The 16,827-nt window shown below is 43.6% G+C and overlaps 2 protein-coding genes across 14 annotated transcripts in view; one reads left to right on the top strand and one right to left on the bottom strand.

The window, feature by feature from the left end:
• slc35d4 (solute carrier family 35 member D4) overlaps positions 1–657 on the top strand; it is a 68,880-nt gene extending 68,223 nt beyond the window's left edge. For all 7 annotated transcript variants that reach the window (XM_084703866.1, XM_084703864.1, XM_084703867.1 and 4 more), the window contains one exon: positions 260–657. In XM_084703866.1, coding sequence (XP_084559992.1) covers positions 260–455 — 196 coding nt within the window. In that variant the 3' untranslated portion in view covers positions 456–657. The remainder of the gene's footprint in view (positions 1–259) is intronic.
• The window catches only part of rbbp8 (retinoblastoma binding protein 8), a 40,481-nt gene that overhangs the window by 14,638 nt on the left and 9,016 nt on the right, over positions 1–16,827 (bottom strand). For all 7 annotated transcript variants that reach the window (XM_084703855.1, XM_084703854.1, XM_084703853.1 and 4 more), the window contains exon 2: positions 3,056–3,227. In XM_084703855.1, the coding sequence (XP_084559981.1) occupies positions 3,056–3,176 (121 nt within the window). In that variant the 5' untranslated portion in view covers positions 3,177–3,227. The remainder of the gene's footprint in view (positions 1–3,055; positions 3,228–16,827) is intronic.

A 16,827-nucleotide genomic window follows, 5' to 3' on the forward strand; every position in this document is an offset into this window, starting at 1 on the left:
AAGCAGCTGCACCACAGCTCTGGAATAATTTGCCACTCATTATAAAAACTGCATCAACATATGATCTCTTCTTAAAACTCATTTATTTATTGTTGCATATGGCCATAGGTAGGCGCAGTGGTAAAATGTTTGTGCATTGTCTGCGATTGTGTTTTGTGTCTTATAGTGTGTTTTTAATTATTCACTATTGTTACATCCCCTGGTCCTGTCATGTGTTCTGTGTGTGTATGTTTTGGATCTATGTGTCTTTTCTGTACAGGTGGCGCCAATCACCCTCATCACCAAACATCTATTACTCCTCCCTCCCGTTAAGTCCAGCTGGTTCCTGTTTCATTCATCCAATCCTATCATCCCTTCAGCTGTACATCTGTGCCACTGTTTGTTTCATTCAAGGACATTTTGACAGCCTGTTAAACCTGTTGTTTGTGATTGTTTTGTGTTGTATTGTAACTTGACTATTGTTTATTAAATTCCGTTGTTAATCTTATTTCTTTGTCTTCCCAGAGAGGAGGGGAAACACCTTGAGTAGTAGTAGGTAGTTAGGACAGGGTAGGGGTCGGCTTTGCTGTATTTAACTGTCATTGCCTTGGTCCCGTCCAGCCCTTTTTCCCTACTATTACCGTGGCAAAATAAATGCCCCTTGGGTAAAAAGTAAAACTCTCTGTGTCCTTGCTCGCACCCATGACTCCACGCATCTTTTTCTGACTGCTGGGGGTCCTTGAGTAGCGAGGTGTAGCCTCCCTAACGGGGTAGTGCGTAACACCATTGTACAGCACTTTGGCCAACAGCTGTTATTTTTAAATGTACTTTATTAATAAAATTGACCAACTACTGTCAAGTCCCTGTCTAGTTCTGTATCATGTGTGTATCTACTTGTATTGTTTAGTATACACCAACATTAATTTAATTGACTGAATCTGGACCTGTATTCTATTGAAATAAAACCATGGTTGACAATCACTGCATGGTTGACTCCTGAGGGCCTTCATGGGATTACTTTTTATCCAACATCAGAAAACACGATGCAGAATTTAAGTAGACTGTGGGAACCTAAATGTAATATGGTACCAATGTGATACCAAATGTACCGAACATAAGTGTGCAAATGTAAAATATATATACAGGGTTTCCCGCAGCACTTTGCAGTTAAGGCGGCCGCCTAAGCAACACACGCCTGCCGCCTTAACTACATTATAATGTATTTATTTTTTAAAGTAAGCGATAAGTGTAACAGCGATATCCACTGTTACTCTGTCCTGTTTTCTCCCTTTCATTCCAAACCATGACCAACACCAGTCTCCCTTCTCTGCAGAACGCATACAAATGTGTTGAGGAAAAACTTTTGCTTCCCCTCCCCCCCCGGCAAACCCCAACCTACCACCTTAACTAACACATTTTCTGCGGGAAACCCCGCATGAGAGAGAGATGGGTTTCCCGCAGAAAATGTGTTAGTTAAGGTGGTAGGGTGAGGTTTGCCGGGGTGGGCCATTATCGGCGTTAATGTGCTGCGTTAAAGTGAGACTCTTATCGGGCTGTTTAAAAAAAATAGCTGTTAATCTATTCTTAAAGTTGGGTTGGCAGCTGGGTCTATACTAGCAAGCTATGATGACTTTCACCTTGATATTTTAGCGCGGATGTATACCTAGCCGAATTGCACTGTAGGGGGCAAGAACGAGTCTTCGACCCTGTGTGTATGCCTTGTGTATGAAATTATCACATAAAACATGACATGCTAATGTGGGGCTGTTTTGGCAGCCCCTTTGTCTCTGGTCACCCAGACACTCGTCTGGGACAGTCATTGATTTGCATGAATGCTAAAATGACAATCACACCTTAATGACACACCTCTGGAGAGGTGATCTCAACAGTTGAAGAGGAAGGTGGACATAAGAAGACTCTGAAATTATCATTAAAAGTTGTGTTCTTCGTTCTTAACAGCTTTCTTATTTTATGTATTACATTCTAGTAATAATTTTAACACAGTAACATGTACAGGGTTTACAGAGTTTGTGCCTGCAGCAGACCAACATGTGTTTAACATATTCCCTTGTCTTGCAAGGGCACCACTTGGTCTACTGCAGCCTTGATTAATGATCCAATTTGAATTTGTATGCATTGGACAACTTTTCAGTCATATGACCGGTGGCCCCAATTTTAGTCAGGTTTGGGTGTATATAGGAAGAAGTTTTACCAATCACTGAGTTCTGTTTATGATACAGCTCCGGTGCGTTAGGCGCCTCGTCTTCATTGTGAATACCTTTGTTAACCATTGCTCTGAAGGTATGTTTTGTATTTGATGATATTTCATTATAATTGTATTTATTATCTTACTATTTAGATAATAAACTATTATTGTGCCTTTTGAAGTTACTTGTTCTCCTTGAAACGTATCCATCAAGCTACGGCGGTGAAAACTTTGATCTAGTCTGGATGATGCGGCTGACTGATTATAAACATAGACTTTTGGAGTAGGTTTTAACTTAGGGCCTCTGAGTTACTTACAGTGGATCTCCACGCTCCGAAGGAATTTACCGGAGCCTCCGAGTTATCGATTACATATCCTACTAGGTCTACTATGGTTAAATCCATATTATAGTAGAGATAAACGACTGATTGGTGAACACGCATACTTTGGGGTCGGCGCTCTGATCAAGCAGACGATTTTTACCTATGTCAGAGTTTCATGTCATTAACTGTTTAGCGCTCAAGGTTACAGGTGTGCACATTTCTAAAATTGAGAGTCAGATATTAGCGAGTCAATTATCTCCCTGAGAATCTAACCAAAAGTGAATTGTGGTTCCCAAGCCAGGGACAAACACCAAGCGTCGCTGGCCTTTCAATTCACCACCTACACTAACATGGATGTAGCTATGAAGCCGCCTAGTTTGCTTCAAGGAACATGTATTTTTAAGAAGCTTCCCAATGGAAACCTCGACTAGATAGATTGAGAGAGATGTAGAGTAAGGCTGTAACGTGGAAAAGGTGAAGGGATTCGAAAATTTGACTTCCCTGTAAATAATCATCTGAGCCACAAACCTGTACCGGCATTAAGTACCTTCTAGTGCATCGTCATGACACTCTTTCAGTTGACTCCATAGATTGTGAAAGTTGCTGCAGGTCTCCAAACCTCTGCTGGAGGGAGGACTGTCCCTGCTGAGCCCAGGATGGCTCATCATCCAAAACAGCTTTCAATATGGCCACTTCAACTCCATCCAGTATGAACTTCGCTGGGAAGAGCAAGAGCAAGCATGACATGAATGAACAAGCAAAAGCATGGCAAGAGAAGAGAAAGAGAGGTTGTTACAACATTGGGGTTCGATCTGAGGGACAATCTTGATTATGCTAATGCTTCTGGCAGTTGTCCCATTGTTCATTATATGGATAGAAAAATTTAATTAGTTGTGTTTTACACAGCACAATCCCAATTAAAGCAAAACATTGTGGACTTTAGTATGGTCAAACATACAGGGATCCCACACTTTCTAAAACATCTCATTCAAGCACTTTTCAAGACCTTTCCATGACCAATTCCCTCAAATTCTAAGGACCCAACACGGCATAGTTTGAGGCATGGAGAAAGGTTAATTTCTATTCTGACACTGATCATTTCTTTAATGAGAACTAGCAGGCTTTACAGAAGCTTGCGGACAATTACAAAGACAGGCTTGAATGTGTGGACACAATTGTACTGTGCTACAGTGAATCCAGACCCTTGTCTCTCGCCTTCTCCAAGTCTGCACAGCACTTCAATTTCTAAGCAATTCACACTAGGATACTATTGGCTAATGAACATGGCTGGTTATTTAGCTGAAGCACATAGCTTCCAATTTTGTCAACAGCTCGTGAACAGCAGAATGTTGTAAAGTTGAATCGACACACTGCTAATGTGTCTCGTAGTAAATTAGTATTCTATTGGTCAGAGAAGAGTGATGTTCCTGAATGCCCAGCGCACCTTTGTCTTAACAAACTGGCATTTTGTACTGATTTTGACATCTGAGAGGACTGAAAAATACCTTATGGGTCAGGGAAACTGTGCATGATGCGCCACACACAGTAAATGGGGATCACAACTGTTTCCTGTTCCAAGAGTGCCATGTAGCTACATAATTAATTGTCCGTATGATGCATGATGGATGTCTTTGGTCCTGGGAGTCTGAGAGGGCCAAACTTCATTCCACATTCCCCTTGCCAGCTGAAGAACCCAGTTTCCAACATGTAAAGCGACATGTGGTCGCAATAAGAGGCATACATCTGGTGCCTGGCCATCAGTGTTGGGGTAGTTACTCAAAAGAAGTAATAGATTACACATTACTAGTTACTTTTTTTTAAAGTAATGCTTTACTTTACTAGATTATTCATTGCTGATATTGCTTTTGGATTACTCCATAACATCACCTGAGATGCACTAATAATAATAATATATGTACCATATATGCCCAAATCAACTCAAATTCTTATTATAATGCGGACAGATCTGTCTTTTAGGCTTTTTAATACCATGAAGCTGACTAAAAAGTTGTGAACATCAACCTAAAAGTTGTCAAGCATAACAAGGCTACAGTAGCCTGGTCCTAACCAGACCCTCGCACATTTCATTTGTATAGAGGGTCTGGGATCTCTCCATTGACAAACGTTAACTTCCTTGAAGGCGGGTCCTCTGTTGAAGTTTAAAACCATTGGATCTGCCCAGAGCCACTCTGATTTGCCATAACCAATCACAATCGTTCGCCTTAGCCAACTCCTTCACCACTATTGTAACAGAGATAGCTGCTGTAGCTGGAAAATCAAACTTTTCCAGAAACCCGGTGGGGAGGAGGGCCACAACATCATGGCCACCAACAAAACTCAGCACGGAATGTTCTTGCTCCGGCTTGAACCTATGGATATTCGGCAGCGTTGCCACAACTGCAGAATAGTTTCGCCCGCATCATTCTCCGCCGCCATTACTGAACTACTCAAACTAGTGCACAACATTAACGTCATCGTTCTCAGCCCTACTTGGACCTACAAAAAATGTGTTTCTGGAAACCGACTTCAGAGCCGAGCTCCCAGAGCAAGTTCAGAAGCAAAATACAAATTTAGCGGAAGTACGTAGGAGGGCACAGCCAGGCTAAGGCTACAGTACTGGCAGTAAGCAAAATGTCTCAAAATAAAAATTAAACTTAAAACTTTAAATGGCAACATTTCCTTTACTATGTATGCTGTTACAAGACTGTTGATCTCTGATTTGGTAACCGGCTGTTGAAACACAGAGTGCATCTGCGTTTCTGCTGAGTGAATATTGTGATTGTCATCTTACTAGTGGGTTAATCTGACCTTGTTTCATTATTGAGTTAGCTAGACTTAGTCTTCTCACGGGCAGAGCTTTAGGGTACAGCTAGATTAGTTTATGGTAACTAGCTAGTGATTGAGTTTCTGGGTACTTGCCGCCGCAGACCCAGGTCTGTTGTTATTATAAATATTAGGGCCATCGTCAGCTGAGCCTTAGCATATTTAAGGCAGCTAGCACTACAGAGGCAGCCTCATCTGGCAGCCTCGGTGCAAAAAGACTCGGTCGAACAAAGACAGGGAGTCAACCTGCGAGAGTCGACCGAGGATGGCCGCCCAGAAAATGAATTGGAAGCAGACGCCGCGCGCCGCCCGCTCCAGTGTGAACGCACCGTAAGCGGACCACATTCATGCCGATGCTAGTTAATTATACAATTGATGACTCATTCTGCAGGTAACCAATTCGATTTATTGTTCAAATTTATGTCTCGTGCTGTAAAATTATTCTTGTAAAATTACACTAGTGGCGTTGCTAGCATTCTTGATCTAGGATTACTAGTGAAGGCTAACTACTTGATAACAGAGTGTTGTCATGCCGGGTAATGTCAAACTGAGGCTTTAACGTATTGACCGAGCTTTAACAAGGTTGATACGGTGAAACCAAAGTTAGATATTGATAGTAAAACTATCAATCGCTTTCGCTCATTTTGAAATTTTTGTCGGAGGGCATTATGGATCCGTATTGAGTTGTGAGTATGTCAACACGTGGATGGCATGACTGCACATCAGCCAATCGGAACGCTTGTACCGTCGTTGCCTTTAAATAATGGCCAGTAATAGGGCTGCACGATTAATCAAATCTTAATCACGATCACGATTTCCCACGATCAAATTCACGTGATCGAGCGATATTTTAAATGCGTCATTCCGTTAATAGAACGCTCCGTATCAAAGTTATTTTTTGCAAAGCCAATCTAGCGCTCCGTAAACCAATAGGTACGTTCAACATCGGCTGCATGCAACGACCAGCGAGAGTTGCCGCTTGCAGTCGGGGAGGAGTTATAAACGGCTCTGTAAAGTCGGAACATTTGTCATTTTATGTATTGGGCTATGATAAACACTTTCTCCAATCTGTAGGCTGCAGCCGGCTACGGCGCTGCATGGAGTCGAGTAAATTTAAAAACGCATACATGTCTGCGTTTGTACCTCCCGTTCACACTAATACGGCGTAATCGGACACTGAAAACTGCTTTTCAAATACGCTCTCCTAGCCGGAGACATTTGAAAATGCCGGGTTTACGTAGTAGGCTAGTGTGGACGGGGTCCACGGTGCTTTTCAGATACTATGACGTTCAGTTGATATGGCATTGGGGGTAGCTTTAGCTAATGTCAAGATGAACATGGAAGGTGAAAGAAATATGCTGCTCCATCTCTATAATTTATTTACCAGTTTAGTTAGTGTAGGCTACTTCAGGTACAAGTATTAGCCTATCATTTAATAGATAGCCTATGCGTTACCCCTACGCAGAAGGTGATTTTTGTAGCCTGCTCGGTGTGCCTGAACGATAGGGGGACAAGGCAGAGGAGACGGTTTAAACCAAACATAGAGCGGCGATTCTGGGTGAGACCTGGCTGAGCAGCTAGCTGGTTGGAAATTTTAAAACACCAAATAGTATTGCCAGAGGAGTATGTAAACAGGGCACTGTGGCGGGAGGGAGGAAAGGTCAGGAGTGGCGTAACCATGACAACGATTGTCATGTACCGTGTTAGTGTGGACGGCAAACATTTGGAAAATTATATGAAAACGCTAGTGTGGACGGAGATCGTTTGTTTTTTATTGATTGTATATTTTGAGTTTTATTTACATCCATTCTGCAGGTACAATACATTGTGACACTCAAATTTGATTAGGTTCAAATCAACAAATAATCGTGATAATTAATCGTGATCTCAATATTGATAATAAATAATCGTGATTATCATTTTGGCCATAATCGTGCAGCCCTAGCCAGTAACTTCTTGTAGTACATGCAATCCCGTGATATATACCGTAACCATGATATAAAATTACTCATACTGTAATAGATTTTGGCCTTATCGCCCACCCCTAATAGCTAGCATGTGTTTCTTCAGCATTCCCGCTCATTACACCACTCGCAGACGTAGATATGTCAAAAAGAATATACGGCCCACTTCTCATCTTAGCTACGATAATAGCTCTGAGATCTCTGACCTCATTCATTCTCATCACCCCACCTCCTGTCCCCTTGATCCAGTCCCCTCCCTGTCTTTCAAACCATCTCTCCCTCCATCATAACTTTGCATCTCCATGTCCTTAACTCTTATCTTACTTCCGGCACTTTCCCCTCTGCCTTCAAACAGGCCAGAGTTAGTCCCCTACTCAAAAAACCCTCCCATAACCCAGCCTTCCTCCAGAACTACAGACCAGTATCACTGCTACCCTCCTCCCTTTAAACTATTGAACGTGCTGTATCTAACCATTGTCAAACTTTCTCTCTCAGAGCAACCTGCTCGACCCCAACCAATCGGGCTTCAAGACCGGCCACTCCACAGAGACTGCCCTCCTTTCAGTCACCACTGCCCTCCAGTCTGCCAGAGCGGCTTCGAGGTCATCCGTCATCAATCTGCTGGACCTTTCTGCAGCATTTGATACGATTAACCATCAAATCCTGCTCACCAGAGTTTGAGGGGCATCACTGGCACTGCACTTCAGTGGATCTCATCCTACCTGTCGGGAAGATCCTACCAGGTTTCCTGGGGAGGCAAAGTGTCAGGCCCCTGCCAGCTCTCCACTGGTGTCCCACGGGGCTCTGTTCTTGGACCCCTCCTCTTCTCCCTGTACACCACCTCACTTGGACCAATCATCACCTCCCACGGCTTCTCCTACCACTGCTACGCTGACGACACCCAGCTGTACCTGTCGTTCCCCCCCGACTGATCCGGGGATCTCAGCTAGGATTGAGGCCTGCCTCACAGACATCTCCGCCTGGATGACCGAGCACCACCTCCAGCTGAACCTCGCCAAAAGAGAAATACTCATCATCCCGGCTAAACCCTCCATCTCCCACGATCTCTCAATCACCCTGGGATCTGCGACGGTGATCCCTTCATCCTCTGCCAGGAACCTCGGGGTGACCATGGATGACGAGCTCTCCCTCACAGCCCACATTGCTGCGGTCTCCCGGTCGTGTAGATTCACCCTCTAAAACATCCGGAAGATCAGGAGATACCTGTCTGAGCATTTCTCCCAGCTGCTAGTGTAGTAGTTTTCATGCAAACTACTGTAGCACAGGATGCAAGGTAGAACAGTATGTCTCATTTTGGTATCTATTAACAGCGCCGGCAAGGGCTGATAGGTTTGCCAAACTACCACAGGGAGTAGCCTTATATGAAGCGGTATGCTCTGTTAACCTTAAAGGTCACAGTGACTTGAAGTGGCGGTTGTGCGCAACAACATGTGTTGCGCGACTGGGCCATCTGTATCAAAGGTCCAGGCCGAGTGCCAATGAAATATCTGTATGACTAGATAGCCTGTATAAATTGTCCTGTGGGACTGTGAAAGTTTTAGGTTGGTCTCAGAGCTGAGGCGAGCCTCGTGTATGTATTCTGTTCCGGGCACAATAAAGTAAGACCTTTGTTATAATCGACTACGACTTGCAGACATCGTTCTTGTCCACATCAACTGACCTTGGACCATAGAGAGAGCAAATTGAGTCCACAACACTAGTCCAAGCACTTGTCCTCCAAAGTTGGACTACTGCAACTCTCTGCTTGCCAGTCTCCCAGCATGCGCAACCCGCCCTCTCCAGAGGATTCAGAACGCGGCGGCCCGCCTGGTCTTCAATCTACCCCGACGCTCCCATGTTACCCCGCTCCTCATCTTCCTCCACTGGCTTCCCATCACGGCCCGTATTTGATTCAAGACCCTGGTACTGACCTTCCGAGCGGTGAACGGGACTGCACCCGACTACATCAAGTCTCTCCTCCAGCCTTACACCCCCACCCGCCACCTACGGTCTTCTTTTGACAACCATCTGGTGGTCCAACCGCTCAAGAGCGTCCGGTCCCAACACAAGCTCTTCTCCTGTCTGCCCCCCCAATGGTGGAATCAACTCCCCACCTCCATCAGAGACACTGACTGTCTCCCCTCCTTCAAGAAAAGGCTCAAGACGCACTTGTTCCAGGAGTACAACGGCACCTAGGAATGTTTGTCTGGACCTGATGTTTCCTTCAGGATCACAATGACTCTTGAAAGACTTGTTGATCTTGTTGGTTAGTTGTAACTGACTTAAAACTATTGTACTTGCTGTGTAATTTATTTTGTTGTTTGCTTTTTTCCGCAGGTACACCCTTGCACTTTTTTCGAGGTTCATGCTTTTTAATTTTAACTTATTGAACTACATGCTCTTATGGTTCTTCCCTTTGGGACTTAATAATAATACATGTTATTTATATAGTGCTTTTCAAGATACTCAAAGTCACTTTACATGGTTAAAATAAACATAAAACAAGTACATCATATAAAATCACAACATTTTTACACATTAAAAGCAGATCTAAAAAGGTGCGACTAAAACTTATTTAGTTTTCACAATGTATGCTTCATGTTTTGGTTACCCGCAATGTTTGGGGCTATCTCGTTATGATCAGTGACCTATGCACTTTTGTAAAGCTCTCTTTTGGAAGGCGCTTTGGATAAAAGCGTCTGCTAAATGTAATGTAAATGTAAGTTGTGGCTGCTTGGCTGGTGTCGGCAACACCAGGTTAATCAGGTGCGGAGCCAGACGTTGTAAACATTGGGTGCTTAGCAAACCAACAACGTATTCTGGGTTTGATTTGCTAGAAAGGAATTCCAAACAAAAAAATGTTTTTTGGTAGGCTACATTGGTACGCAATGCTGCGCACCTCAAAGGTTGTCTTCCACATATAAATAGTGCTGCTGCCAACGAATACTGCACCTAATAGTATGGTTCCTTCAGTGCCATGGCGGGCCAGACTAAATGATAAAAGTTCCCCATCCCTGGATTAGAGATTATGTTCTCGGCGGTGGAGAGGTGTTTTTGGCGTGGGCACAATGTACAGTTACATTTTTGTCCTTTCGCGCAACTAATACGAAGTAATATGCATGCCTCCATCCCTCAAAAGACGTCCTAAGCAGATCTGCCATTCTTGTTTCAGTTTCTGAGCTCTGGGGCTAAGTCAAGTGACGAGTGTTACGCAAACACACGTAGGCCTACTATAAAGGAAAGTTGGATTGTTGTTTTTTTTCCTCCCCCCGATATACAGATCGCATTAATGCAAGTAACGCAATACATTTTTCGGGGCACCTATTGGAATAGTTAGTTGTTTTATTATTACACTTTGGACTAGGAGTCTATGGCAGCCCATAGAACTGTTTGGTAAGAAGTTTTGAAATTTGGCACACTGATTGGGAACGGTCTCCTGATTATTGTCACCAAGTTTCATGTCGACCACTGAAGCACTACAGCACCACCAAGGGGTCAAAGTTGGAGGTGTGTTTACGCCCATAACTTTTGAACCGAAGACCATTTTTCTTAAGTGAGGCATCATTAGATGCAGACGAGTCGATTGAACGTCATTGTCGTCCTGAAGTTTTTTCCGTCATTTGTACTTTCTGAAAAGCCAACTTTTTCAAACTCCTCCTAGGCCGTTCAGTTTTCAAGAAAATTGTAACAGATCATCTTCAGGCCATGCCTCCCAAAAATCTTTTGCATTTTATCGATAAATCAAACCATTCACGAATACTGCGCAAGCGATTTTGACAAAGAGCACGCCAAAGCGGATGTGAGGCCTTGTTTACCGTATGGAGACAAAACTTTGGAAATGTCATCACGAGCATGTCATTAGGGCAAAGAACGTTCAAAGAACGTTCTAAAGAAAGGAACATCAGAAAAACCTCCAACAAATGAACAGAAGAAAGCAGGTAAACCGGGTGCTGAGACACTAGCAGCTACACATGGTAAACAAACAAGTAAACATAGGCCCTGGTATCGTTTTTCATGTGGTGAGTATGGTCACATCGCATCTTCTTGTGAAGACGAGGCAAATCCTGCATTGGTCGCCGCTAAACGTAAGCAGTTGAGGGAGAAACAACTTATCTGGGAATCTCAAAACAGTGCTTCAAATGTCACTTTAAACTAGAATCAGTTCCTATCATGGGACAGATAGGGACTGAAACAAACTACCACTGTCCCAACTCAACCAATCATGTCTTAAAAAAATGTCAGCGAACTAAACAGCAGACTCCTAAACTACCTAGAGGGTTAATAGGGACAAAATGTACTGCACAAGTCAATATAGCAGGGAACCAATGTGATTGTTTATTAGATACTGGCTCACAGGTAACTACAATCCCCATGTCATTTTACAAAAAGCATTTGTCAGAACAACCTATTAAGTCTCTTAACAACTTACTGGAAGTAGAGGGTGCTAATGGACAATCTGTGCCTTATAAAGGCTATGTTGAGATAACTGTTACTTTCCCTGAAGAGTTTCTTGAGAAAAGTATTGAAGTAACTACTTTAGCTTTGATTGTACCTGACAAAGTCTCACCACAAATCTGTAGTGTTAATAGGTACAAACACTCTGGATGTTCTTTTTGAACAATACTCAAAAGTCAAATCCTCCAACCACCAGCCATTCCCTTTTGGCTACAGGGCAGTTCTAAAAACACTTGAACTGAGGCATAAGCAAAGCACAGATAGTAATCTCGGCTGGGTTAGATTAACAGATAAGGTTCCTAGAGTGATGTCTGCAGGCCAGACCCTCATCCTGAAAGGATCTGCCAGTGTGCATGGCCAACCTGCAGACAATTGGGTTGTAATGGAGCATCCCTCCGTGTCCTCCTTACCTGGTGGGGTACTTGTGAAAAGTTGCTTTCTTCCTCTTCCAAGCAAATGTCCTTACCAGTTACCAGTGGTGCTTACGAATGAATCAAAGCATGATGTCACCATACTGCCAAGATGCGTCATAGCTGAGCTCCATGCCGTTGAGAGAGTACTGTCTCAAGAACACTCAGTATCCAGGCCGTACTCTTCAGATAATGAGTATGTACCAGTTAAAGAGCCAAAGCTTAACCTCGATTTTGGTGAGTCTCCGTTGCCCTTACAGTGGAAGGAGCGTATTACTGAGAAGCTCATTGCAATGCCTGAGGTCTTTGCACAGCATGACCTAGATTTTGGGCATACGCACAAAGTAAAACATCACATCCACCTAAATGATGAGACTCCATTCAAACACAGGGCCCGGCCAATTCATCCACAAGATCTGGAAGCCGTACGTAAACATCTCCGCGAGCTTTTGGAAAGTGGAGTGATCCGTGAATCGGAATCCCCTTTTTCATCACCAATAGTGATAGTCAGGAAGAAGAATGGCGATGTCAGATTGTGCATAGACTATCGGAAATTAAATCTCCAAACTGTGAAAGATGCATATGCTTTGCCAAACCTAGAAGAGACATTCTCAGCCCTAACAGGCTCCAAGTGGTTTACTGTACTTGATTTAAAGTCTGGGTATTACCAGCTAGAAGTAGAAGAGTCCGACAAGCCCAAGACTGCATTTGTTTGCCCTCTGGGGTTTTGGGAATTTAATCACATGCCTCAGGGAGTGACCAATGCCCCAAGTACTTTTCAAAGGTTAATGGAGAAATGCATGGGTGATATTAACCTTAAGGAAGTACTTGTTTTCTTGGATGACTTGATAGTGTTCTCCGAAACTCTAGAGGAACATGAGACCCGGCTGTTACATGTGCTTGCTCGTCTCAAGGAGTATGGATTAAAGCTGTCCGTAGAAAAATGTAAGTTTTTCCAGACTTCTGTCCGATACCTTGGGCACATTGTGTCAGACAAAGGTGTAGAAACCGACCCAGAAAAGATCCAGACACTAAAAACCTGGCCAAGTCCAAAAAACCTTAAGGAGTTAAGATCCTTCCTTGGCTTCTCTGGCTACTACCGCCGATTTATCAAGGATTACTCTAGAATAGTGAAGCCACTAAATGACCTAACCTCAGGATACCCCCCCCTTCGCAAAAATTGCAAAATAAAGGAAGGAAAAGATGAATATTTCCACCCAAAGGAGCCCTGAGTCGTTGGTCAATTGCCTGCCAGCAGGCATTTGAGTCCATTATTGACAAGCTTACTACGGCGCCTGTCCTAGGTTTTGCAAATCCTAAACTACCGTACATCCTTCATATGGATGCTAGCACTACAGGGTTGGGAGCTGCGTTATATCAGGAACAGGGGGGGCAAATGCGTGCCATCGCTTTTGCCAGTAGAGGACTATCACACAGTGAGTCCCGCTATCCGGCTCATAAACTTGAGTTCTTAGCGCTTAAATGGAGTGTGACTGAAAAGTTTAGGGATTATCTTTATGGTAATGAGTTCACTGTCGTAACAGATAGTAACCCTTTGACTTACATCCTCACAACAGCAAGACTTGATGCCACTAACTATAGATGGTTAGCAGCACTTTCCACCTTCTCTTTTAAACTACAGTATAGGGCAGATAGACAAAACTTGGATGCTGATGGTCTCTCAAGACGACCTCATGGGGAATTGTTAAATGACCACTCATCCCAGAAAGAGCAGGAGAGAATTTATCAATTCACCCAGTATCATTTAGCGGATTTAGGGAGCCCTCATTCTATCTGTGATGATGTAATCAAAGCTATTTGTGAGGGGCACCTTGTTCATCAGACGGTGGATGGCAGTATCACCTTGGTTGAATCACTCGCACTATACCCAGATGCAGTGCCTGATAGTTACGGAGAGGAAGGTGAGCAGGGTGGGGTATCAACCCTACCCCAACTGACAGAAGCAGACCTGGCAAACGAACAAAGATCTGATTCTGTCCTCAAGGAAGTAATAGCCCACATGGAGTTGGGAGAAAAGCCTCCACCGACAGTACGACAGGAGCTTCCTGAACTTTCCTTTCTATTGCGGGAATGGAATTGTCTGGAATTGAAAAATCAAGTCCTTTACAGGAGACGCCAAGATAAAGACTTGACTGTTTATCAGTTAGTGCTGCCTGAAGTGCTTCGACCTATGGTGTTAAGAGAGTTACATGACAGTATGGGACATATGGGTATCAAGAGAACTCTTGATCTGGTACGGTCCAGGTTCTACTGGCCACAAATGGCAGCTGCAGTAGAACAGAAGGTTAAGACTTGTGACCGTTGTGTACATAGAAAGACATTACCTGAAAAGGCGGCACCCTTGGTCAATATACAAGTAACTAGACCCTTGCAGCTGGTCTGCATGGATTTCTTGTCAATAGAACCAGATCGAAGCAACACAAAAGATGTTTTGGTAATCACCGATCACTTCACTAAATATGCTGTAGCAATCCCGACAGCAAATCAAAAAGCAAGAACTGTTGCAAAGTGTTTGTGGGACAATTTCATTGTGCACTATGGGTTCCCGGAACGTCTGCATAGTGATCAGGGACCAGACTTCGAGTCCCGCACCATCAAAGAACTCTGTGACATTTCAGGTATTCAGAAGACAAGAACCACTCCATACCACCCAAGGGGCAATCCAGTCAAACGTTTCAACAGGACCCTGCTCGATATGCTTGGCACATTGAAGGAACAAGACAAAACTCATTGGAAGGACTTTGTAAAGCCATTGGTACATGCTTATAATTGCACAAGAAATTAAGTCACAGGATTCAGCCCATACGAGTTAATGTTCGGACGTCAACCCAGGTTGCCTGTTGACTTAGCTTTCAACTTGCCCATCAATGACAATGTGCAGAGATCTCATTCTCAGTATGTCCGGGATCTGAGGTCACAATTGGAGCAGAGTTACCAGATAGCGACACGCCAAGCACTAAAGAGTGCTGTAAGAAATAAAGCCCGATTCGACAAACATATTACTGCTTCTAGGCTGGAGGTTGGTGACCGAGTGTTGGTTAGCAATGTTCGCCTTCGTGGGAAGCATAAGTTAGCTGATAAATGGGAACCTGAAAGCTATGTGGTTGTGAAGAAAACACCTGATCTCCCTATATACACTGTCCGGAGTGATACTAAGAACGGACCTCTTCGTACTCTGCATAGACACCTCTTGCTTCCCTGTGGGTTTTTGCCTATTCCAGAAGTTTCGCAACCGGTCTTGGCAAAACCTGCCTCCAGACCCAAGACACGTTTGAATCCAGGTGTAAAGGCCTTTGATGAGGAATCTCGATCGGATGGCGAAGATGAAGACCCCACCTGTTGGTTGGAATATCCATCTGTTGCTGAACCTGTAAAGTTCCCTACTGTTCATGACATTTCCAGTCCGGGCAAAGCGATGGATGATTCTATGATTGATCCTGCCGTTTTCGTTTTCCCCAACGATGCCAACAACTTAGGAGTTCCATGTGATGACTTGCTTGATGACACACCGGATGTTGGATTGCCTGTTGTTATTTCCCAGGAAAGTGACCCACCTAATGCTACTCCTGATGGAGACAACTCCATTACTTCCCTGGAAGACAGAGAGAGTGGAGAAGGAACTTCTGCTGGACTTCAGGATGCTATTGAAGAAGTTGCTATGGAAGACAGAGAGAGTGGAGAAGGACCTTCTGCTGGACTTCAGGATGCTATGGAAGAACTTGCTACAAATCAAACAGAGAATACTTCTGAAGCTTCTGTCAGACGGTCTACTCGGCAGAGAATGCAGCCTGATCGACTTGCATATTCCCGATATGGGAATCCATTGATCTCTGTAGTACAGTCTTTGTTCCATGGACTAAGTACGGCCCTTATAAATTCATTGTAGTACACTGATACTTTTTCAAATGACTTACCAGGAGTAGTGACAGTTCAGCCACTTCCAACATGCACAGGGAAGTGCATGACTTCAAGGGGGGAGTGTGTAACGCAGGGAAACTAAAGGGTTAATGTTAAACAGATGTTAGTCTTAACTGACTGTGGAGTTAACCTATCAGATTGAGATGGGTTGGGGGTTTGGGCCAATAAAATGACACCTACATTGAGGGTCGCCCTTGGAAAAGAGCGGGGGAAAAACCCCAGGAGGAAAAAACAGAAGATTTCCTTCAAAGAGCTGGATGTATGTTAAAGGAAAAAAAGAGAAAACGATTATAAACTAAATCAAAGTGCTCAAACTAAGTAATAATAACAAACATATTATTATTATTAGAGACTGATCTTTTAGAGCCTGGAACCATCGGCATTGGGAAACAGCAATTGCACACTTTTGACCGTCTTGGTAAGCTTCACTCGTTGAACTACGATGCTAGCATGAATATCACAATGCACACACAAGTTGATGTTCGTTCTTTATTAAAATGATTACAAGGTTTAGTTGTGAAATCTTGTAGGTTAGTTCAGACTGTTATACAAGGGTTTAAAATGCTAAAGAGCCTGCTCAAAATAGGCGCTAGCTTTATTTTTTATTTTTCATATCTCATGGAAACAGGGCTTTGGCGCATAGCTCATGGCCGATATAATGTTGGTTAGCATAGGCATTGTGTTAAAAGTTCCGCTCTGGCTAAAATGTTATTTTGTTTGAAGGAAGA

The sequence above is a fragment of the Hypomesus nipponensis genome, chromosome 8 (genome assembly GCF_054491055.1).
Source record: "Hypomesus nipponensis isolate SF chromosome 8, ASM5449105v1, whole genome shotgun sequence".
NCBI classification, from domain to species: domain Eukaryota; kingdom Metazoa; phylum Chordata; class Actinopteri; order Osmeriformes; family Osmeridae; genus Hypomesus; species Hypomesus nipponensis.